The sequence below is a fragment of the Microcaecilia unicolor genome, chromosome 4 (assembly GCF_901765095.1).
Source record: "Microcaecilia unicolor chromosome 4, aMicUni1.1, whole genome shotgun sequence".
Taxonomy (NCBI): Eukaryota; Metazoa; Chordata; class Amphibia; order Gymnophiona; family Siphonopidae; genus Microcaecilia; species Microcaecilia unicolor.
Genome location: NC_044034.1, coordinates 44,087,058 through 44,113,061, shown reverse-complemented (window position 1 = coordinate 44,113,061; position 26,004 = coordinate 44,087,058). Strand labels below are relative to the sequence as shown.

General features: G+C 43.1%; 1 protein-coding gene across 1 annotated transcript in view; it reads right to left on the bottom strand.

The window, feature by feature from the left end:
- LOC115468457 (high affinity choline transporter 1-like) overlaps nt 1-26,004 on the bottom strand; it is a 55,546-nt gene that overhangs the window by 4,211 nt on the left and 25,331 nt on the right. Inside the window, exons 4-7 of the mRNA XM_030200193.1 lie at nt 25,389-25,537; nt 21,757-21,900; nt 17,342-17,495; nt 12,401-12,618 (exon numbers count right to left, since the gene is read on the bottom strand). Coding sequence (XP_030056053.1) covers nt 12,401-12,618; nt 17,342-17,495; nt 21,757-21,900; nt 25,389-25,537 — 665 coding nt within the window. The remainder of the gene's footprint in view (nt 1-12,400; nt 12,619-17,341; nt 17,496-21,756; nt 21,901-25,388; nt 25,538-26,004) is intronic.

The following is a 26,004-nucleotide window of genomic DNA, read 5'->3' as shown; positions in this document are numbered from 1 at the left end:
GTGAATTTACAGCTCAACAGGGTCTCTCACAATGCTCATGGGAGGTAGATTTCTTCTTTGATCAAATTTTCCCCACAATGAGTTTAAAACAATTTTGCAATTTGTCATCTTGCAGAGCTCACACCAACCTGATCATAAAATCACACCTTCTTTCTGATAGAAATCATCTATGTATCTGTTTTGTTGTTCAGCATTAGTACACCATTGTGGAAACTCCTGCTTCTGATGCAGGTGCATGTTTATATATGCTGCAAAGAGATGAGTAGATGTTTCTTCAAAATGCCAAACCTTGTATATTTCAGCAACTATGTACCCTTTAGTGATAGCCAGGGGCGTAGCCAGACTTCGGCAGGCGGGTGTCCAGAGCCCGAGGTGAGGGGGCACATTTTAGCCCCCTCCAGGGCCTCCGATCCCACCACCACCGCCACTGCCACCACCAACAACAACTTTGACCCCCCCCACCCCCCCCACCGCCGACAACCCTGCCGAGAGTCTCGACCCCCCCTCCCGCCGTCAGACTCACAGAAACAGAACGAAGCCTTGTGCCGGAGGAAGAGGACCTCGGCTGGCGGGAGTTGGGGTCCCCCGCCAGCAAAGGTAGCCGATGGCGGCAGCGGCAGGGGAGGGTTGGCAGCAGGAGGGGGGTTCGAGAGGGTCGTCGGCAGGGGGGTCCCGGGACAAATCTACGGGGGCCCAGGCCCCCGTGGCCCCACGTAGCTACGCCACTGGCGATAGCCATTTCCATTTCCATGGTAACCAAGTTTCCACTAGGGCTCTCTCTCTCAACGTCAGCATGAGTGCATTTCTCCCGCTGATCCGTCTTGGCACACATGCAACACAACAGAAACATGAGCTTTCCATGCATCCTGATGGGCAACATGAGGAAAAACAACTCACGTGGAGGGTACACCTTGACTTTTGCAAGCCTGAAATAATTAGAGAGGGGGCCAAAATTTTCAGAGATGATTTGCAGGTGATTTACCGGATATTCTTTAGTTTCATTGGCAAAAGGGTACAGGCTGGTGAAACCATAATAGTGTATTTTCTCACCCTGGTAGTACTGACACACAGAGTTCGTTCTACCTCTACAAATTGTGTTTCAAGGAATTAAAGGTTTGGGTAAATCCAGTGGTGTAGGAAGGGGGGGCGGTGGGGCGGTCCGCCCAGGGTGCACGCTGCTGGGGGGTTGTCGGCTCCGCTGGTTCCCTGCTCCCTCTGCCCCGGAACAGGTTACTTCCTGTTCTGGGGCAGAGAGAGCAGGGAACCAGCGGAGCCGACACAGCTCCCAGCGACATGCACTCGGGGCAGTTCAGCCCTCCCACCCATCCTTTGCCGCTTTCCCTCGTCGCTTTCCCTCGTAAGTATGCGCTCTGGGGGGGTGCACTTCGGAGGGGGGGTGCGCAGCGGCGACCCACCCCGGGTGTCAGCTGCCCTCGCTACGGCACTGGGTAAATCAACTCTGCTCAGAAAGGCTGCACAGTCCCTATCTGTTTTAACTACCTTGTCCCACTCATGTTCCCCAATACTTACAACCTTAAACCCAGTCTTGCATTGATTGATAGTTGAGAAACTCGAAGGTGGTGCCCATTAGTGGATTCTGTTTTTTAGAATCATAACAGATTATACAACCATGGTAAAAGCACCCGTTAAATTCCAAGGCTCTGCTCACGCCATTAACGAGGGCTTAGACATCGAGAAAGTAGTCACCCACCTGAACTTCACTGCCCTTTAGAGCATGCCTGATATGTATATGTTCCTTGTCCTTGATGTACATCAACCACTGGATACTGGGGGATGAATATCTCTTGGTTTTGCCGGTGATATCTATCGGATGGTGGTAGCACTATGGTTTTCATTTATAAACACATAAATCTGAACATAGTCATACACATGGATGAGAATGTGATGCATTGAAATGGGTCTATATAATTCTTTAGGGCTACAGCCTCACCCCCTAGTGTTTTTTCTTCTTCTACTTCCGAAACCCTCTCTGTCATTTTCATCATTTCTTCTCTCTACAGACGCAAGCCTGTTGTAAAATGTACACATCCTGCCTGCAATAGCAGGCTAGTTCTTTTTGTAAATCAAACATCTTATTCTTGTTCTTGCTGTACCAGCGTATGAAAGCTTCTTCCTCATCAGGCATCATGCTTTCAACATGAGAGAAAATCCGCTGGCCAGTGGAGAACTCAAACGCCCCACGGTAAAGACAACAAAGAACAGAAAGTGGGAGAGCGACCAAGGATATCAGAAACTGGAGGATGTTCTTAAAATGAAAGTTTATTAAAGGTTTTGAAGACTCGACACAACATGCACAGCAGAACATTATACCATTGTTGAAGAATCAATCACATCATTATCCAGTCATCTTTTGTGTAAGAGACTGTGACATCTTCAAAGAATCTCTCATCGTCATTTTTCTGGACCACCCTGCACAGCAGACTCCTGATGCAGGCCTAACGGCCGAAACACGACGTTGTGTCGAGTCTTCAAAACCTTTAATAAACTTTCATTTTAAGAACATCCTCCAGTTTCTGATATCCTTGGTCGCTCTCCCACTTTCTGTTCTTTTTTATCATGCTTTCAACACCATATTATTTTTTCTCAGGCATTTCCCCCCACATAGCTTTGATTTTCACTCCAAGCGAAAGGACAAACACTCATAAATAGGCCATGCTAGGAGGGGGTGGATGAGAAGAGGGTTGGAGGAGAAGAGTTTTTCTCTGTACGTGTTGGTTGGAATTGGAATTTTGCTTGGAAGTTGTATTTGTTGGTTGTTTCACAAAAATCAATAAAAAATAAGTTTTTAAAAAATAGTGGGTTATGAGTGAAAACTCCTTTATAAAATTACTCTCATAAAAGTTTGAACAATATTATTATTACTCTGCTGAAACTGACAATAAGATATACTGTAATGTGACCTCTCAAAGTTCACAGAAATAGTCAGTAGTAGAAGGAAGATTCAGACTCGTGTCCCAGGATTTCTGCTGACTTTTTTTTCCATTCCCTAAATACCAGAACTCTTATGATTTTATAACCTCTCCATAACCCAGGCTGCCTCAGCATTGATATATTTTTCTATCAATTTCCCCATGAACTCAAAAAGTCCCTCACATGAGGAATGAGTCATGAGGATAGTGAAGCAATCAGACACAAGGGGCACAAGCTACAGAAGCTTGGACCATATTCAATTAAAGTTTTCTCCCATTTTCTATTCGTCAAAAATATTTCTTATGAAAACAAGTATCAAAAAAACAAGGATATTGCCTGTGTAATTATCAATGTATAACACTATGCATCACTCCACCATAATTCTTCTATAATGTGTAGAGGAGATCGCCATTTTTTTTGGAATACAGTAATAGTGGCTTAACATCTGCCATCTCTATGTTTTGAAAGGGTTACTTGGACATATGTTCCGCCCATGAATGGGGTGAAACCATTTTTGGCTATGGTTGGGAGTCACAGAAAAAATACATAGAAAAATGTAGGCAGATAAAAACCAAAGGGCATATACAGTTTGTCAATCCATTGTCTCAAGCTCTCTTGCATTCAGACATTGTTTTTGCCTCCACCACTTCCACCCCCTTGCAATTGCACATGATGGATTTTGGGTGCACAACTTATAGAATAGCAACTAATGTCAGTTGCACATATAACTACCAATTAGTGTCAATTATTTTCTTGTTAAGGCCAATTAAGTGCCAATTAGCTAATTAAGTTATGTGCATAACCGATCCTATACTATAACTGCAAACCTAACTTTGATGCCATTTATAGCATTTGGGGGCTACAGGGCTTCTATGTGGCACCTATTCTATGAAGGACAGGGGAGAAGCTGGATAGGTGGTGGGATATGGATACAGAGGGGAAGTACTGGGCATTTGGGAGCATAGATATAAGTATTCAAAAGGGCAATGCTGGACATGGTGGAAAGGAATATGGAAACAAAAAGATATACTGGACTTGGGGGAGCATAGGCACGGTACACATGGATGATGCTGGACCCAAGAGGAAATAAGTGCAAGAATGGGTGATGCTGAACATGGGGGAAGGATAAGGATGTAGAAAGGGGAGATGTTGAACCTGGGGGAGGAGAAGGATACAGAAAACAAAAATGCTGAAGATGGAGGACTATAGGGACACAGACGGGGGAGCTGCTGAACATAGGGGAGTACAGTAACACAGAGGAGGGAGATACTGAACATACAGGAAGGATAGGGACACAGAGAGGGGAGATACTGAACACAGGGGGAGAACAGGGACAGGGACACAGAGTGAAGATGGATAAGAACATAAGAACATCTGTGATGGGTCAGACCAATAGTCCATCTATTTATTTATTTATTTTATTTTATTTGTATCCTGCCTTATCTAAGGCAGGTAACAAAGAATAAAACATACATAATCAAAAGAACATAAACATAAGCAACAATAAAAACAACAACTAACAGATTCACACAATCAGCTAAAAAGAAACAATTATTACAATACACTTCATTCTTCCAGGAAGGCTTTCAAAAAGAAATGTGTCTTCAAAAGACATGGTATCCTGCTTCCAACAGTGGCCAATCCAGGTCACAAGTACTTGGCAGAAACCCAGTTAGTACCAACATTCCATGCTACTACTCCCAGGACAAGCAGTGGCTTCCCCCATGTCTATCTCAATAACAGACTATGGATTTTTTCTCCAGGAACTTGTTCAAACCTTTTTTAAACCCAGATTTGCTAACCACTGTTACTACATCCTCCGTCAGTGAGTTCCAAAGCTTAACTATTCTTTGAGTGAAAAAATATTTCCTCCTATTTGTTTTAAAAGTATTTCCATGTAATTTCATTGAGTGTCCCCTGGTCTTTGTACTTTTCAGAACAGTGAAAAATCGATTCACTTCTACCCGTTCTACACCTCTTGGGATTTTATAGACCTCAAACACATCTCTTTTATAGACCTCAGCCATCTCTTTTCCAAGCTGAAGAGCCCTAACCTCTTCAGCCTTTGCTCATATGAGAGGAGTTCCATTCGCTTTATCATTTTGGTTTCTCTTTGTTAAGCTATAATTCCGCTATATCTTTTTTGATATTCAGTGACCAGAATTGAATGCAATACCCAAGGTGAGGTCACACAATGGAGCAATACAGAGGCATTATAATATTCTTGGTCTTATTTACCATCCCTTTCCTAATAATTCCTAGCATCCTGTTTGATTTTGGCAGCCGCCGAACATTGAGCAGAAGATTTCAGCATATTGTCTACAATGACAGACAGATTTTTTCTTGAGTTCTAACTCCTAAGGTGGACCCTAGCATCAAGTAACTGTGATTCAGAATATTCTTTCCAACGTGTATCATTTTGCATTTGTCCATATTAAATTTCATCTGCCATTTGGATACCCAGTCTTCCAGTTTCCTAAGGTCTTCCTGCAATTTTCACAATCCGCATACGTTTTGACAACTTTGAATAGTTTTGTGTCATCTGTAAATTTAATCATCTCACTCATCATTCCATTTTCCAGATCATTTATGAATATGTTAAATAGCACTGGTCCCAGTACAGATCCTTGTGGAGGAGTGGCCTAGTGGTTAGGGTGGTGGACTTTGGTCCTGAGGAACTGAGTTCAATTCCCACTTCAGGCACAGGCAGCTCCTTGTGACTCTAGGCAAGTCACTTAACCCTCCATTGCCCCATGTAAGCCACATTGAGCCTGCCATGAGTGGGGAAAGCACAGGGTACAAATGTAACAAAAAATTAAATTCACCCATTGAGAAAAATGGCCATTTAACCCTACCCTCTGTTTTCTGTCCAATAACCAATTCCTAATCCACAGAAGAACATTGCCTCCTATCCCATGACTTTTAATTTTCTCAGGAGTCTCTCATGAGGAACTTTGTCCAAAGCTTTCTGAAAATCTAGATACACTACATCAACTGGCTCACCTTTATCCACATGTTGAACATGAAGAAAGGAGAAATGTTAAATGATAGAAGACCCTGACAAGAGAGTTAAGAGGACAGAGATAGCAGAAACCAGAGATGGGGACCAACACAATCAGAAAAATAAAATGACCAGACAACAAAACGTTGAAAAACTAATTTTCTTTCTAATTAGTGATTAGAATGCGTCAGTTTTGGAATATACATCTGTCTTAGCTGGTGTTAAACTTTAGGAGAGGAGCCCAAAATCCACCACCAGACAATGACACATTTTTGGAGCATATGGATGTCTCAAAATGCTGCAACGAGCATCCATGTGCTTGAGACATCCAAATCCCAATGTTTTAAAGGCAGGATTTGGATGTTCAACACAGCCGTACATCCAAATAGCAAGAGGGAGAGTTGTGGGCATGTTTCGGGTGGGACTAGAGAAGGCCCAAGGTCAGAATGTCCAACACTGATTACCGAAGGGAATGAAACATCCATATCTATAAAGAAGGATGTCCTTAGTTAGACCTGTTTTAATCATATCTAAAGTACAAAAAGGTGCTTTGAGCAACTGGCCACTGGCGGGATTAAGGAATGACACCTCCTTAATCCCACAGTGATTGCTGTCCCACTCAGTGGCATTCCTAGGCTGTCTGACACCCGGGGCAGATCGCCGATGCACCCCCCCCCCAGATGCAGTGCAGCCCCCCCCCCCCCCGCCCACCGGTGAAATTACACCCTCCCCCCCCCCGGGTGCATTTTTACCTGCGGGGGGGGGTGCCGCGCGCCTTTTGGCTGAGTCCGCTCGTTCCCTCCCTGCTGCTTCCTCTGCGTGGAACAGGAAGTAACCTGTTCCGCGCAGAGGGAACAGCAGGGAGGGAACGAGAGGACTCAGCCAACAGGCGCGCGGCACCCCCCCCCAGCGGCGTGCACCCGTGGCGGACCGCCCCCACCGCCCCCCCTTGGTACGCCACTGGTCCCACTCCCTCTCCCCTGAAAGTGAAACTGGAAAGGAATATCATGCTCTAAGACAGCTTCAGGTATTGTGGGCCAAGGAGCATGCATATGTAGGAAGTAGTCTAGTGGTTAGTGCAGTAGACTACAAACCAAGGGACTCAGGTTCAACTCCCAAGAAAACTCTTCAGAAACAGAAAAATACCTACTATACCTAAAAATATACACCACAAGCCTGACGGCTATTGAAATGGTGTACATTCAGGCACTGTAGGTATTTTTCTATTCCTGGAGGGTTCACAAGTACCAAAAAAAAAAAAAAAAAGAAATAAAACATGGAAAAGAAAATAAGATGATACCTTTTTTATTGGACATAACTTAATACATTTCCTGATTAGCTTTCGAAGGTTGCCCTTCTTCATCATGACGTAGAAGGGCAACCTTTGAAAACTAATCAAGAAATGTATTAAGTTATATCCAATAAAAAAGGTATCATCTTATTTTCTTTTCCATGTTTTATTTTGTTTTATTTCTATTGATTACCTTTAAAAGTGGACTAACACGGCTACCACACCTCTCTACTAAAAAAAAAAGAATTAAAGTGGATTTAAACCTGGGTCCTCTGGTTTACAGCCCACTGCAGCAACCACTGAGCTATGCCTCTGTTCTGTATGGATGTTGGTGTGCCCCCTCCCCACCCCTGTAGAATACAGAACTGCATTCTGCTTTTTGCCAGTTCTTGAAGAAATCAGCTGCATTTTGACTGTAGTATAGTGACACACTGTGGCCACTTAAGGACTCATATTTTCTTGGAAGATACTAAATACAAATTGAAGGTCAAAAGTTCTAGTCAGAGGGCAGCTGGGTTAATAAAACCAATGAATGGTACAGATTAAAGTCTTCTAATTTTGAATTAAAAAAAAGCAAAATATCGATGTCCTTTTGTACAATTAGTTGTTCTTCTTTGTGAGAAAAAAAACCTAAATGTGTGAAGAGTGACACACTTAAACAAATTACTAAAATATGCAAAGGGAAAAACACCCATTCATTATTAAAATTATTTAGATATTCCATCACAACTGTTACAAAAACATACTCTCCTCTCCTGGAAAAATAAACTGAGGTCAACTTATTGAATTTATGTTTAAGGCTTTTTATAATATAAAGCTTAACTTTATATATTGATCCAATTAATTTATTTATTCTTAACTGTTTTTCAGTCAACATTTTTAATTGGTTGATCAAAAATTTAATTCAAATTAATTGCATTTAAATCACAGTCTCTAACACCCCCCAAAGGCATCCACTCATCCTGAAGTCTATTTCCCGTGCAGAGCATGCACTTTCATCCCAGTGCCCCTCCACAACAGGATCTACCCCCTCTGATCCCCCCCCTCAGAGCATATACTCTCTTCCCAAAGCCCTTCTCCAAGAGCATCTACCCCTCCTGATCCCACCCCCCTCCAGAGATTATACCCTCCTCTCACAGAGATCCAAGGGCGTATACCCTCCTCTCAAAGCCCCTCAAGGACATTTACCCTGATCCTGAACCCCTCCAGAGCATCCACCTTCTTCTCAAAGCCCCCTCCCAGAAAATCCACCCCTCTTGATTCTCCCTAGAAGAAACCAGCCCCCAAAGACATCCCCAATCACATCCATCCCCCCAAAAAAGTCCCCCAAATAACTTCCCCTTCTGAAGACCTCCTAACCAAGTTCATCCATCCCCTCCCAAGGACTACCCAGAACCCCCCCCCCCCCCCCGGGCCTAACTAAAGGAGGCCCTGGTGGTTTAGGGTAGGGCAGATAGCAGCAATTTCCTATTCAGGGGTGGGATTGTTCTGGGGAGGGGGATGTAGGTGCTGGGGGGTCTTCATGGAGCTTCAGGTGTGGATGTTCAATTAGGCCTACAGCGGTCAGCAATTAAAAAAACACCAACCATTGCAGACTGTATGCATTAATTTAAGCGCAGTAAACATTTATTCGTTAATTGCATATGTTCACGGAGATTAATCAACAGCACTATATATAATTGTATTTATTTAATAACCACCTGCTATCCAATAAGTGCTGCTGGCCAGGATACTTAGCAGCACTATCCAGATACTGACTTTGAATATCTTTGCAAACTGCTTCTGCACTGTGAAGACAGTGCCAGGATGGAGCATGGGCAGTCCAGGAACTTATTCTGATAGTGGCAATATTCAATCTACTATCTAAAAGGATAGATAGAAAGCTGGATAAGTCATCTGCATATCAGCCTGAACATTGCTACTCTCCAGAGACGTTTCAGTACTGAACCCCTTATCCGAATATTCTATGCTGGTCACTATCCACATAATGGTACTGAATACCCAGATATTTTTTTTGCTTCTGCAGCCAGAGTTTTAAAACAACACTAACCATATGGTTGAATATTTACCCAAATATTTAAAATGTGCTAACCCCAGGGTTGCTATTATTTTTATATTGTTTTATAATTTTTAGAGAATGGTTGTAATATATCTTGAACTGACTGTTGGCTAAAGTGGAATATAAATGTAATAATACATTAAGAGGGACATTTTTGGCATGTCTAAGTCCAATTTAGGATGTTTTGCTGAAAATGTTCAAAAATCGAGTGCATAGCGATTTTTGAACCAGAAAAATGTCTAGCTTTTAGTTTCAAAAATGGCCATTTTCTAGATGGTTTTTGCACAGTGTGTCTATCTTTTGGTACCATTTTTGGAAAAAAAAAAAAAAAAAACAAAGTCCTACCGAAAAACCTCCTATTGGGATGTCTGGGGTCCAGGATTCCTAATAGACTGACCACACAGACATCCTAGCAGAGCAGTGGGGCCGCCTAAGGGGAACTGCAGTAGACTTCACATAAAAGGTCTCAGGTACATGGCTCTGTCCTCACTTGCATGGAGGCAGTTTGTTGTTTATGTATATACTATTTATGTACCGTATTTTTCGGACTATAAGACGCACCGGACCATAAGACGCACCTAGGTTTTAGATGAGGGAAAGAGGAAAAAAAATTTTTCCTCTTTCCCTCCTCTAAAACCTAGGTGCTCCGGTGCGTCTTGTCCGGGTTTTGGACCTCCGTCCCGTACTTACAGGATTCCATGTTCCCTGGTGGTCTAGTGACGTCGGGGCAGGAAAGAGCCCCCTCTTTCCTGCCCATCGCGCTGCTCTCCGTGCTTCTCAATGCTTTCTGACGGTCTCGGCGAGATTCAAAATGAATATCGCCGAGACCGTCAGAAAGCATTGAGAAGCACGGAGAGCAGCGCGATGGGCAGGAAAGAGGGGGCTCTTTCCTGCCCCGACGTCACTAGACCACCAGGGAACATGGAATCCTGTAAGTACGGAACGGAGGTCCAAAAACGCTACCTTCGGACTATAAGACGCACCCCCCATTTTCCTCCCAAATTTTGGGGGAAAAAAGTGCGTCTTATAGTCCGAAAAATACGGTATATATGTTAAGCATTGTCTGTAACGGATTACATTGCCTGTATCTTTAAATAGGGTTGTGCCTTTAAATTAAAAATCCTTGTAATCCTGTAGTTCTCTGTAATAGGCTCTTCCAGACAACCTGTCCCAGATCCCTGTGTCTTATGGGACTCTTTCTATTGGCTTGCCTTATTTCCTGTGCATGCTTGGCTAGTTGTCCCCCTCCCTTTCTCTCCCCATCGGGCCTGTAAGAGTTAGTCTGCAGCTTATCTCCTCTGTGAACTGAAACTGCATATGCTGTGTTCTGCTGTATGACCCCCCTTCAAGCTACTGTGACGCTATCAAGATTTTACCAGTGTAAAAGTATAAATAGCATTTCTACTCAGCATGTAGTTGAATTACTCCCATCTTCTCTCTTGCATGGAGAAGGAACTGGTGGCGAACAGACTCCCAGTTTGCAAGGCAAAAACTCTTGTCCAGCAAATCTGAACTGTAAGTTATTTTTCCTTGTTTGATTACTGCATTCAAGAAGATTTTGGTTCAAGAGCTCTGAGTCTTCTCATTGTGATGTTCTATACTCTGGTTTAGACTGGCCAATCACACCCAGTGAAAGGGCAGAACATACACATCTCACCATAACCCTCTTATATTGTATGGTTAGCCCACCAGGAATAGCCAAAAAATGCACTGTACCCAGCTATACACCACTACAATCAGGCCCGTGCCAACCCAGTAAGCGGGGTAAGCCTGCCAATCAAGGGCGCCGCTGCCACCGGCCGAGTGTAGTATTAAAAATTTAAAAATAAGTCGCGTCGGTGCCTATGCGCATGCACTGCTCTGCTGCCTTCCTGTCCCATGCGCAGTGCTCAGCTGTTTGGCACCGCCCCCAGCTCTTCCACGCACACACCTTGGATTGGAGCCTCGCTCGTCGTGGACGCGGAGCAGGAGCACATTGCCAGGCAGGCGCAGTGCGAGTCTCCGACCGCCGTCGAGTTATTGAGAGAGTGCTGAAAGGAGAGCGGAGAGGACAGAGGAGAGCCGCTGCTTGGATTGGATCCGGATCCGCAATTAATTTTGTTTTTTGCTGACATTGGTAAGACATCGCCTTCTTGTTTTGATTACTGTAATGGCCCTGGGCGGGCCTACTTATGGGGATAAAGAAAGTGCATTTGATGATTTGGCCCTGCAGGTTGGGGGAACTGGGAGTGAACCAGCTGGGAAGAAAGGAACAAAGGCAAGGAAATTTCTGGGGGGGGGGGGGGGCACCAACTGATAGTCTGCAGGGGGACACCAGAGACCCTTGGCACTGCCCTGACTACAATAACCCTTAAGCCTGTAAGTGTTATCTATATGTAAGTACATTAGATATGTTGTAGGTTTTGGAGGGTTCACACTTTCTACCACAAGTGTACCAGTTAGAATGAGATATGGACCTGGGTCCTCTTCTCTAAAGTCCACTGCAGCAACCACTAGGCTACTCCAGGGATCTGCTTGCTGCTCTAAGAGGACTGGCCATTATATCTGTCGCTATCATAGAGCCTGGTATGTACTGTCACTTTCACCTCTTAGGTGTGTGGGAGAAGTGTCAGTTGACCACTGAAGGATTTAGTGGGGGTCATGCCTTCATCCCTCCAATGATTATCTGGTCTGTTTGGACACCTTTTTAGAACTTAGTCGTTACTGAAAGATATTTAGACCAAAATGTCCTACTTTTTGGCCTGGACATTTTGTCCATATTCCATTATCGCAGAAAAACATCCAAATCATAAGCCCGTACCAGTCCCACCCACAACACACCTCCAACACACCCCCTTGCAATTTAGACAAACTGCAGAGAAAAACGTTCCAAATAAGAGTTTTGAAAATTGCGATTTGGACTTTTTTCCGAGAAAAACATCCATCTGCCACTTTATGCCGTCTTTTGGCCATTTTTCTGTTTTGAAAATGAGCCCCTAAATGCAATTAAATTATATAAAAACTTAATTTATTTTACATCCTATTTGTATATCTCAAAACCAGTGAATCCTGGCTATGCAGATGGCAGTTGCCCAAAACAGGCCTGGTGTGTTGAAAAGCAAAAAGATGAATATCTCACCTTTTTCCTTAGCATCTTTTTGTAGATATTGTGAGCAAAAATGGAACTGGCCGACAACAAGGATGAATCTGCAGAAGACATGACAGCAGCAGCAATGGCTCCTAAGCCAGCAACAGACACGTAGGTGGGACAGAGGTATTGCAGGACAATGGGCAAGATCATGCTGGACTCTCCTCTTTCAGCAGGGCTTGGAGAGCTGTAGCTTGTCTGATTCCAGTCTATAGAAGAAAGAACAGAAAAAGAAACTGGGAAGAGGTATTCTGGGAGCTTTCAATATTAGGGATGGGCAAAGTGTCACTTTCTGTCTCTGTGCATGACACTCTCATCTTATGGTCATCTTGGCCTTATCACCTTGGGGTCACTTTCAATGCATCTTTCTCCTTCTTTACATACATCTAATACACTAGAGCCAGAATTAGCTTTTCTGCACCTGTGTGTGTGTGGGGGGGGGGGGGGGGGGCGGGTTACATAGAGCAGTGGAACTGGTTCTCATCAAGACCTGCTGAGGCGGGTGATCTATGATCAAGGTAAGGAGGACAGCAGGCTAGTGGTGTCTTTGGCCAAAAGTACTAAGGCTGGAAATGAGGGAGAGGGTTGGCAAACCAAAGTAACAATTCCATACAACATGCCATCCGCTATATCACAGCCCATTCTCTACCTTTAAATTAGCTACAAAGGACAGTAAAAGTATTTCTGGATTCTATACAGGATTCAACTGGCTTTCAATATAAAACCTGCAAATCCTGTTCTGCCCCCACAGTTGTATACATGTTTACAGTTGTTGTATTTGCATTTGTATTATATTTATATATTAGCATTTATTTACCACCTTTTTTTAAGGAATCTACTCAAGGTAGTGTATAGCAAAAATACGTCAAACATAAGCAAAAGACAATTACAGAAGTAAAAATATTCAATTTTAGTTTCTTTTGAATGGCAGCCATGTTGTCTCCTAAGTTGATGTGACCCAGCCAGTACTTATTACAAGCAGTCTCACAGACCACCGTATGCTGCTACACAGAGACCCTCCTGGAGACTGGAGGTCCTGTGATGTTGTTTGATTTCTTTTTGCAAATCTCACTATACTTATCTTCACTTTTTAGTTAAAAAATTTAATTAGTATAAGAGCTACTGCAAGGTTCCCCACTATCTCCACTACTGTTTAATCTATATGTACGTTCATTAGGTTTTGTGCAGGAGAAATTAGGGGCCCTGTTTACTAAGGCGGGCTAGTGTGTTTAGCTCATGCTAAAATTAGCACATTCTAAATGCTAGAGACACCCATATTTATTTATTTACTTATTTGTTGCATTTGTATCCCACATTTTCCCACCTCTTTGCAGGCTCAATGTGGATTACATTATGCCGTAATGGCGATCGCCATTTCCGGATTGAGAAATACAAAATAGTGTTGCATTAAAGTTCATAAATGTTGAAGTAAATTATAAAGTAAGTTGAATAGACAGTTCATTTCAGGCATGGGTAATAAGGGGGTGATGCGTTAATGTTCATTGGTGAAAACTGACTGAAGCGGTCAGGTGTAGAGAATTCGGTTTTATCTGGTTTGGTAGAGTTATGGTGTTAGGTCATTTAAGATGGCTCATTATGATATATCTTTTTGAACAGGTTGGTCCTTAGTAATTTCTGGAAGGCTGTTAGGTCGTGCATTGTTTTTAAGGCCTTTGGTAGTGCATTCCATAGTTGCCTGCTGATGTAGGAGAAGCTAGATATAGTCCAATGGGCGTCTCTAGCATTAGCCCACGCTAATTTTCAGTGCGTGCTAAAAACACTAGCACGCCTATACCGCGGCTTAGTAAACAGGGCCCTAGGTGTGGTGTTTTTTTAGTTATGCAGATGACATTACAGTTCTTCTCCCAGTGCAGAAGGAGGTGTTTTGCAAAAAGTCTTCAGCACTATAGAACACTGGATGTCAGTTCACAGGTTGAAAACTGAACACAGAAAAAACAAAATTATTGTTAACTATGGGCACCACGGGACCCATTGAGCCCAATATTATCCTGCTTATAATCGAATGAGAAAAACGCCCAAGTTCCAACCTAAATCGGGAGACGGACGTTTATCTCACAAAAACGAATAACGCGGTATAATCGAAAGCCGAACTTGGACGTTTTCAACTGCACTCCATCGCGGAAGCGTACAAAGTTGACGGGGGCGTGTCGGAGGCGTGGTGAAGGTGGGACTGGGGCATGGTTATCACCCGAACAGAGATGGGCGCCTTTCGCCGATAATGGACAAAAAGTATGCGTTTGTAGCTAGAATTTAGGGCACTTTTCCTGGACCCTGTTTTTTCACGAATAAGGCCCCAAAAAGTGCCCTAAATGACCAGATTACCCCCAGAGGGAATCGGGGATGACCTCCCCTGACTCCCCCAGTGGTCACTAACCCCTCCCACCACAAAAAATGATGTGTCACAACTTTTTATTTTCACCCTCAAATGTCATACCCACCTCCCTGGCAGCAGCATGCAGGTCCCTGGAGCAGTTGTTAGGGGGTGCAGTGGACTTCAGGCAGGTGGACCCAGGCCCATCCCCCCCTACCTGTTACAATTGTGCTGCTTAATGCTTAGTCGTCCAACCCCCCCCCAACCCACTGTACCCACATGTAGGTGCCCCCCTTCACCCCTTAGGGCTATAGTAATGGTGTAGACTTGTGGGCAGTGGGTTTTGAGGGGGATTTGGGGGGCTCAACACACAAGGGAAGGGTGCTATGCACCTGGGAGCTCTTTTACCTTTTTTTTGTTTTTGTAAAAGTGCCCCCTAGGGTGCCCGGTTGGTGTCCTGGCATGTGAGGGGGACCAGTGCACTACGACTCCTGGCCCCTCCCACGAACAAATGCCTTGGATTTATTGGTTTTTGAGCTGGGCGCTTTCATTTTCCATTATCACTGAAAAACAAAAACGCCCAGCTCACAAATTGTTGAATAAAACATGGACGTCTATTTTTTTTTGAAAATACGGTTCGGTCCGCCCCTTCACGGACCCGTTCTCGGAGATAAACGCCCATAGAGATAGACGTTTTCGTTCAATTATGCCCCTCTATATAATTTAAGTTAGCAGCAACTTATTTTATTTTATTTATTTCATTTATATCCCACATTATCCCAACAGATCAATGTGGCTTAACAACTTATTGTGACTAACAGTACAAAAAGCGATGCTGAATAGTATACGTTAAGCTGTAATAACAAAATAAATGAGGATTGAGTAATTACAATATGTAATACGGAAACGAAGGCTAGACGTAAAAAAAGGTATCAATTTATAGTCATCCATGTATAATAACAATTAGAATGGAACTGAGAAATTGAATGATTGTACAATTAGGGGTTTAAATGAATTATGATCATCTGTGAGAAATAGCTTAAACAGAGAACTTTAAGGTATTTCCGGAATATCAAATAATTAGGTTCCCATCTGATGAATTTTGGCAGGGAATTCCACCATTTGATACAGAGGTAAGAGAACCCTGACATGTAGATTGACTTGTAGATCACATTTTTGCAACTAGGCTAGTAAAGAATTAGATAATCTCTTGAACCAGGGAGAGAAGGAGATCAATTAAAGGTTGCATATAATCAGAGATTAAGCCATATAGAGTTTTGAGAACAAATATATATAGCTTTAATTTTATTCTGGTTTTTATTGGGAGCCAGTGTAACTTTATAAGCAAAGGGGTTGCATTTCCAAATCTCGTAGCCTTGTAGACTAATCTGGCTGCTGTAAGATTCCTTACAGCCAGCATAAATGGCATTGCAATAATTGAAGTGTGATAATACTAATGTTTGTACTAAGGTTCTAAACATATCATTAGGGAAGAGATGCCTGATTCTTTTTAGTTTCCGCATTGTTTTAAAGGTTTTTGTGAATAAAATGAGTGAGGGGGGGGGGGATCCCTGTGGGACTCTGCAGTCTGGAACCCATTTGGAGAAGATGGAATTAAGGAATTTTACTTGATAGGATCTAAATCTTAAAAATCCTCTGAACCAATTTAGGACAGACCCTCCTATACCTAAGTTGTCCATTAGTGCAAGTAGCAAATTATGGTCTACCATATTGAATGCACTTGACATATCAAATTGAATAAGGATGATTTTCCTGCCTAGGCTAATTTCTTTTCTGAAGTTAGAATTAATGTGGTTAGGATTGTTTTTGTGCTGAAATTGGGTCTGAAGCCAGATTGTGTATGGTGAAGAACAGAAAAGGAGGTCAAATAATCCATAAATTGGTGAGCGACTATGCCCTCAATTACCTTTACTAGTAAAGGGATAGAGGCCACTGGCCTGTAATTTGTTACTCATTTATTTTTGCCAGAGAATTATTAGGTAGAATATGTACATAAGTACATAAGTATTGCCATACAGGGACAGACCGAAGGTCCATCCCAGTATCCTGTCTCCAACAGTGGCCAATCCAGGTCACAAGTACCTGGCAAGATCCCAAAAAATAGCAATATCTCTTTCAAGAACTTCAAAGTCCAGCTCAAAACTTGGCTATTTCACCAGGCGTTCAGAGAGACTGCCTGTTAACACCAGCTACACAATTCTACCTTCTACAATCTTTTGATTGATATCCTTTGCCCGCCCTTACCTTTCTTACTCCCGATTGATATGCTTTTCTATATTTTTATTGGAGTTCCTGTCTTCCTTTCCTCTATTTTAGCTTATATACTGCTCTGCTAGTCAGTTACAGCGGTATAGAAATTCTTGGAAATAAATAAATAAATAAATATTAAACCTAAAATGTACTTCTTGCTTAATCAAGGTGGGATAGCTTAAATATTAATGTGCATGAAAGAAATTTGCATTCCTAAAATGACACATCACATAAGCGGTAGGTGTTACCTCTTAAACTTGTTTTTGAAGTGGCTTAATTATAATTCTTATTTTTAACATTCAACAACAAATCCATACAGTTTTAGTTACCTGTAGATGCTGCTGCTGCACCAATGAGAACAGATGGGATGGCCAAGATTGCAGTCAGAACCCCTGCCATACAGGATGTGATTCTTGCCTGCCAAGTTGAAGAGGCAGCAAGAATTCTTTGGAAGTAGATTTGCCAGGTGATGCTGTTAAGACTCTGCAAAGTTAGAATTACGGCAGTAAGAACAGTTCTGTTACGTTACGTATTGCGTTCAGGTTCAAAATATATACAGTCACAGGCTGAAGAACATGAGAGTCATACTAATTGCTATACAAAGATGAAAGACTTCAATGTGCTGACTCTAGCAAAAGAGGAAAGATCGATTCCTGTAAGAAACTGCAGTTTAGATCATTCTCCCACTGCATTTGAAGACACAACTGATGATGATGATGAAGCCACAGTTGCCTTAAACAGGAAATTTTCAGATATTTTGTCCAGCACGCATATATGAAACTCTGACTGGCAGGGATGCAAGCTGTAGATGGTATAATAGTGACACAGGCAAAGAATGTGCTGCGTCATCATTATGATCGTCATCATCATCGTCATCCTACAAGAAGTGAACCAAAGTGCAGATCAGTCATTAAGGAACACACGGCCCTATATGATCTACACAACATAGCTCTGGCCAAGCTACAGCTTACTGAAAGTATTATAGGGGTACCTCTATAAATGGGAACCTCTTTTAGGCACCCCAAAATTTGCAGTACGAACCTATTCAATAATAGCATCTGGGCGCTCAGATTCTGTTGTAGGATGCTATTGTAACCTGGCATTGGCATGCCTGCATGTACATGCTCGCAGTTACATGAACCATAGACCTGCTGTAACCGTGCAATACTCTTTATTAAACAATCCAAAGTTATTCAAAGACATTTCGATCTTTCAAAACCATATAGACTCTTGGTCCTTATTCTCAGTCCTTGAGAGCCACCAATGGGTCAGGTTTTGTAAATGCAAGACTGGGGGGCCATGGGCCAGCCTCACCCATCCAGGATTGCACCCACACTCACCCCCGGTGGAGGATTACCACCCAATAATACACAAAGACACTGTGTACGTCTAGTAGCGCTATAGACATGATAAGTAGTAGTAAAGACTCTAGAGTTGTACATTAATAATCTTTCTTATTTATTCAGCAAGTAGGCAGGTAAGAACGGCTTCTGCAGTAACAAAGAAAAATAATAAATTAGTAGAAGTGAGGATGAAATGAACTAACTTCTTAGCTCACTACCTCCGATCCCCTCCCACTTCACAGGGGTTACTTCATCCTATATAATAATTCTCACCTCCAACGTTCTGACGCTGCCTGGGACCGTGGCTCACTCGGATGTGGTCTGCTACCTGCGGTAGATAACACTGACGTCATACATCCCTTCCAGTCTGCTGCTTTCCCTTCTCTTCGCTCTGAGCTCTGACTCTGGTCCCGCCCCTGCGGAAACAGGAAATGAGGGCGGGGCCCGAGCTCAGAGCGAAGAGAAGGAAAGGCAGTAGACTCGCTGATCCTGCTCACTCTTCAATGCTGCCGACGGGACCCCGGTAAGAGAGGGGGAGAGGGGGGTTGGTGATTTTAGAGGGGGGGACTGGCACTCGGAGGGAGGACAGAGCGAAGGAGAATGACAGAGGGAGGGAGGGAAGACTGCAACTCGGAGAGAGAACAGAGTGAAGGAGAGTGACAGAGAGAGGGAGGAAGCCATGGAAATTGGAGGGGAGGAAAGGGGGCCGTGGGACTTGGAGGGGACAGAGGGAGAGAGCGAAGGGGGGGGAGGAAAACCAAAACGGGCCTTTTTTACTAGTTATATAATATTTGTGTACATGCTCACTGCTATCTTTCAGAATATTCTGGTTTCCTCTGGAAACTTAACAACTGTTACAAACCCCCTCCCCTCCACTCTCAGTTCCTGTGTGCGTGACTTCCCCAATATTCTTGCACAAGTGGAAAGTCTGAATTAGATACCTGGAAAAGAGCTGAATGTTATCTTTCCAAGGGTGTGTGGTTTCATCCTATTGGTGCACCTTGCATTCCCTTTATCATATTTCAACTACTTATTCCCACTGTACATCTCCCACTCCACACCTCTGTCCTGGGAATGATGTCTCAGCTTTCAGGTAAATGGTGGATTCCTAACATGAAAATGATCCTACAACAATAAATTAATGCTTGTCATGTGTGCCTTTTTGTCACTCCATCTCACAGACATTTACGTCCACCACTTGATGCACATATCCCAAGGCCTCAAGGCCCATTTCTTGAACTTCGTATTGGTTTTACAGATATGCAAACTCCTTGCAAAGGTAAGGAGTATCTGCTGGTATGTGTTTGTACTACTACTACTACTACTACTTATCATTTCTATAGCGCTACCGGACGTACGCAGCGCTTCACACTTGAACATGGAGAGACAGTCCCTGCTCAATAGAGCTTACAATCTAATTATGACAGACAGACAGGACAAGTAAGGGTTAGGACAGCCAGGACATATCAGGGATAGGGGATAGTTGAAGGTTTAGGTTTAGGAGTTAAACGCAGCATCGAAAAGGTGGGTTTTTAGCCTAGATTTGAAGATGGCCAGAGATGAGGCTTGGAGGCTTATTTTCAAAGCACTTAGCCTCCCAAAGTTCCATAGAAACATATGGAACTTAGCCTCCCAAAGTGCTTTGAAAATATGCCTCCAATTGGCGTACCGGCTCAGGAAGTTTATTCCCTATTCACAATGGATTGAAGCATTTCCATGTGCCCGTGAATCTGCAGAATGTGTTGCGCATGCCTTACGTACAGAACTTTTCCCTAGGTTTGAAGGGCCCATGAGGATTCAATCTGACAATGAGACTTATTTCAGAAATAATTTATTTCAGCAACTGAACACACTCTTGCAGTGTGCTCACCATTGCATTTGTGCTTACAGGCTGCAAGCCAATGTTATGGTGGAAAGATATAATGGCCTCCTCAAAAATCTTTTGAGGAAAATCATGCCAGACACTAATTTGACTTGGTTACAGGCATTACCTTTTGCTTTGTTTGCTCTGAAGAACATGCCCTTGTCTCACTCTGCTTTGACACCCCACCATATTGTCACCAGAAGGAAATTGTTCCCCCCCCCCTGCCTTGAAACCTTTACCTGTCTGTGCTTCTGATGATCTTGCCTTATATTTTTCAGCCTTGTCTGTTGCCAGAAACATCATACAGATGGTCTGCCAACGAACACCTTCGGACACAGCACCACCGCTGATCTAGTATCAACCTGGGGACCTGGTATACCTGAAAGTCCAAAAGCACTCCCATTGGTGGTTACCACTGTATAAAGGACCTTTTCATGTGGCTGCTTCCATTCCTTTTGCTGTTTTGACTGAGGAAGACCCACATTGGTTTCATTGGTCTGCAAATAGTCTCTGCCCTGCTGTTGCCTCTGACACAGTACATAAGTAATGTCATACTGGGAAAAGACCAAAGGCCCATCAAGCCCAGCATCCTGTCCCCGACAGCGGCCAATCCAGGTCAAGGGCACCTGGCAAGCTTCCCAAACGTACAAACATTCTATACATGTTATTCCCGAAATTGTGGATTTTTCCCAAGTCCATTTAGTAGCGGTCTGTGGACTTGTCCTTTAGGAAACCGCCCAACCCCTTTTTAAACTCTGCCAAGCTAACCGCCTGTGTCAACTTTGTGACAGTGTGGTATACAGTGGACTCAGTATCTGATATAGGATGAATTTTGGACTCTTTTACCCTTTAGGAACGGATAACTACATTAGAATACTTTTGTCATTGGTGTTGTGTGCATTTTGGTGATCATGCTACTGTTGCTTGTATTAATCATGTGGAATTTTTCTTCTGCTCCTCTTCTTCTTCCCTTACTCCTTATAGCTGGCTTATTGATTGCTACTTTTTTCTGTACCTACTCTTCTTCTAGTGACACTGAATCCCACAGCCCCCCAGTCTTGCATTTACAGTTTTCAGGATATCCCTAATGAATATGCATGAGAGAGATTTGCATACAAAGAAGATAGTAGGCATGCTAATTTCCTTCATGCACATTATTTTTTTTAAAGAGGTTCTTTATTAAAAGTACCAAAATACAGCAATAAGCTTTGAAATGGTAAAACAGTAGAACAAAAATGATAACCTTCAGTTTTTAAATATAATATATTTTACGCACTGAGGGGACACCTGGATCCTTCCATGATATAGCAAGAACTAATTTGGCTGTACATAAACAATGATGAATAAGAGAAAGTTTAGCTAAGGTACATCCTGGTATCCACTCTTCTTGCACACTCATAGGGGATATCTTGAAAACCTGACCCATTGGCAGCCCTCAAGGACTGGGCGTGAAGACCAAGGATACAGATCTTTCTCAAGACGTCATATAGCAGTTTAACCCCATCCCATCTAGACTAGAAAGAGAAAAGAATCTTACCAGATAAACAAAGTCATCCAGCCATCTTCCAATATATTCCGTTTCTATGTTACCAATCCAAGCGGCTTGATAAGATCCATTAAAAGCAGTATAAAATATATTTTCAGTAGCTGGATTCAGTAGGGCAAATGGTACACATATCCACTGTGTTTAAAATAGTAATCGTTACATTTATGAAGGTAGGTTACATTCTGAGAAATATTGCTATACATACTAGTTTGTCTTTCTGCATACTCACATTTCATAAGTACCTATGTAACTGCCTAGAGTACGGGTAGGATTAGTGATTGCCATAACAAAAAGACACACAATCTCCACTAAAACGTATGTGATGTAGCACTAATTTTGCTCTGCAACAATGGACTACTACTTTTGTTCACTGATGTATGCACATTGTTACTTTCTGTTATATCTATAAGTAGAGAGGTGTGGTAGCCATGTTAGTCCACTCTTAAAAGTTATCAATAGAAATCAAAGCTTCTGAAGCTTCACTTATATATACTATCAACTAACACATTTGCTTATTTCCGATCTGACGAAGAAGGGCAACCTTCGAAAGCTAATCAAGAAATGTATTAAGTTATGTCCAATAAAAAAAATGTTATTTTCTTTTCCATGTTTTATTTGGTTATATCTATGAAATTATCTGCAATTTCACCTAAGGGAATGCATGTGACAAGTTGTACCGCATCATGCTCACTCTATCATGAATCTGGTCTGGTGAGAAGGGCAGTGGAACACATTTTAGGTTGGAGAAGTCAAACAAACCAATCTCCTCTCTCGACCTCAGCCTGATTCTCTATTGGTGAGGCCATGACCCCAGTAGCCTACTACTACTACTACTACTATTTAGCATTTCTATAGCGCTACAAGGCATACGCAGCGCTGCACAAACATAGAAGAAAGACAGTCCCTGCTCAAAGAGCTTACAATCTAATAGACAAAAAATAAATAAAGTAAGCAAATCAAATCAATTAATGTGAACGGGAAGGAAGAGAGGAGGGTAGGTGGAGGCGAGTGGGTACAAGTGGTTACGAGTCAAAAGCAATGTTAAAGAGGTGGGCTTTCAGTCTAGATTTAAAGGTGGCCAAGGATGGGGCCCTTCCCCACCATTCTGCTGTCTACCTGGTGATATCCACAGGAACATTCACTTTAACAGCAAACAAATGCTCAAAAGGTCACACTGTAATATTGCTGTTAATATTCTGTCCTGGAAAAAGGCTAAGAGAAATTGGGGGCTGTATTTTGAGTCGATGTAGTTACCAGCTGATGATAAGAGCCTGGATGATGGAGACCAGTGATGTTGTATGTATAGTGTATTATTGCTTCATTTCCTAGTCTAATAACTCTTTGCATTGCTTAGATGTAGAGACCAATGATGTAATGATTGTTTATGATTGTTTATGATTGTTTCTCATTATTGGGTGTTTATAGCTAATCATTGTAGAATTTAGCTCCTCTAATAAAGGTTTAATTTACTTGTCACGAATCCAAAAGAATCCACGGTAGTTCCTGAGCAGTCTGTGTTAGTGAGACAGGCTGTAAATTCATAGCATTACAGTCACCCAAATTTGGGCACCAAAATTTGGGTGTGGATCACAGATCAGCACCCAAAATAATTAGTTAGTGGGCTCCAATGATTTAATTATTAGAGCTAACAAGCATTTAATTAGCACTAATTACGATTGGGGTGCTGATCTGGCTAAACGCTATTCTGTAACAATGGGCACTTAAATTGGATTGTGCAGAACTAAATTGGGTCACGCACAACTCAAAAGGGGGCATGGCCATGGGTAGGGCATGGAGGGGTCTGGGGTATTTACAAAAGATACGCACAGTTACAAAATAGCAGGGATCTGTGCCCAATTTACACTAGGTTTCAGCCAGCATAAGTCCTCACATCCAAAGTTAAGCGCCGAATTTGGTGCTCATCGCAGCTCTTATAAAGACTGCTCATCCTGAAGCGTCCTTTATAGAATAGCATTGAGCACCAAATTTTATTGACATTGAATTTTCAGCACAACAACACAGAGAGGGTCAAAGTAGAAACCATACACAGTGAACAAAGAGCACCAAGAGCCTGTAGAGACAAATCTTTGATTTATAGACACGTCACGGGCCGTGTTCCGGTGCACAGCACCTGTGTCAGAGGTCATTTGGACTGCCAAATGTCAGACAAAATGAACCCAGTGCAGGGTTAATAAACAAAACAATGATCAAAGAGGTGCCCTCTAGCACTCCAGGTCAGCGTTCTCTGAAAAAAATGGCGGCAAACCTCTTGGCTGTCCAAATGACCACTGACACATGGCCCGTGTTGGGTCTATAAATTAAAGATTTGTCTCTACTTTGAAGGCTCTTGGTGCTCTTTGCTTACGTTGAATTTTCAGCAACATTAATAGAATCTGGCCCTTTATGTGGTCCTATCTGCCCAGTTAGATATTTGGCCACCAGTACTGAATATTGCCAGTTTCCACATAACTACTGGGTCCTTCTTGACTCTGCCCCTGGACTACCCTGGCACTCTGTGGATTATGCCAAGTCAGTCAGAGTCAATACCAAGCAGCACTGCCTGGCTAAATGCCACTCAGTATCCCTGGCTGACCAGTTCAGTGTAGTTTAAGTGGGCAGGAGCCTCTCCTGCCCACTTACACCACACTCAATATCGAGCATATAGTTTTTTCGCCCAGTCTTTCCCCACCCATAGCCCAGTCCCACCCATTCATAGTTCAGGCCAGTGCATTTCTCCAGCGAAAAAAGGTGCCAGTACTCAAATGCCAGGCCACCCTTCAGGGGTGGGGTGATCACTGAGGCCCCCTGCAACCAGTCACAAAATCTATGACAAGACACAATTGGTGTGCAGAGCCTGAGCTCTTTCATTAAAACTCGCGGACTATGGGTCAAATTTAGCAGACAATGGAAAAGGTGCCGGTACTCAGTACCCCCTCAACAAAAACCCTGGTTCAGGCCCACCCAGCAGCAGCACCACACTGCTCTCTCCCCTCTTTCCTCCATGGCATCTCAGCATCTGTGCTTCTGTCTCTGAACCCCATCCTTCCCCGGTGTACCATAAAGGCATCTTCAGCACTTGCAGCAATTCCATCTCGCTGCTTGAGCCGGCCCCACAGGCTTCCATCTGCCATGTCCCGTCAGACAGGAAACAGGCAATGACATCTATGAGGTGGGACATGGGCACACGGTAGATGGAAACATGCAGGCCGGCACAAGCAGCGAGAATGAATCACTGCAGGCACCGGGGAAGGATGGGGTTCAGAGACAGAAATACAGATGCCAGGATGCCACAGAGAAGAGGAGGGGAGATGCGGGGTAGGTGAAAAAAAAAATCTATATTCTACAAAATATCTCCAGGAAAATATTTGGGGGGGGGGGGGGGGTGGAAGGGTCCATCCAAGTTACCTCTGGGCCCATCCAAAATACGGAGTCTGGCTACGCCTCTGGCCCAGCACTAAGGTTTTGGACTACAGACAGTTACACTCATTTATACCAGTCATTGACATGGTATAGACGACTAAGCCTAAATGTTGGCACATAAATGCCAGCGTACCCTAGTAACATAACTGCTGTTTCAATATTGACCTCTATGTTTCTGAAACAGGGACACAGATGGCACTTACCAGGCTGACCATCATGAAAAGAAGTTGGATCACATCTGTGTAGGCAACTGAGTATAGACCACCCAGTAAAGTATATACAACAACAGTACAGGCAGATATGATGATGGATATATAGCCTGCCACTCCTAAAATAACGCTCACTGTCGCTCCTACAGAGAAACAATTAGAATAGCAAGAGGAATTTTAAAATAGAGAAACATAAACCTTTGGATCACTCAAAGTGTGGAATGCCTTACAGATTAACTTTTTCAAAATTATTGGTCCAAAAAAAGATATTGCCTTATCTCTGCTTCTCCAAATTAAAGGATTAGAAGTAAATTATCAAGTCTTTTGGAGGTCAGTTTTCAAAACCATTTACTCAGGCAATGTGGTCTCTCCATCTTTCCCCTAAGGTGTTCAGAAGCTTCCCTTCTCTACCTCCCCTCCTGTGGTATCCAGCATTTCTTCCCTACCCCCCTCCCAATGATGTCCAACTCCTCTCTCTTTCCCTCTCCACCCACCCATGATGTCTAACATCTCTCTCTCTCTCTCTTTGCCTTATCCCCCTCCCAATGCAGTCCACATTTCTCTCTTTCCCTATTTCCCCCTCCCCGTGCCGTCCAGCATGTCTCCTTCC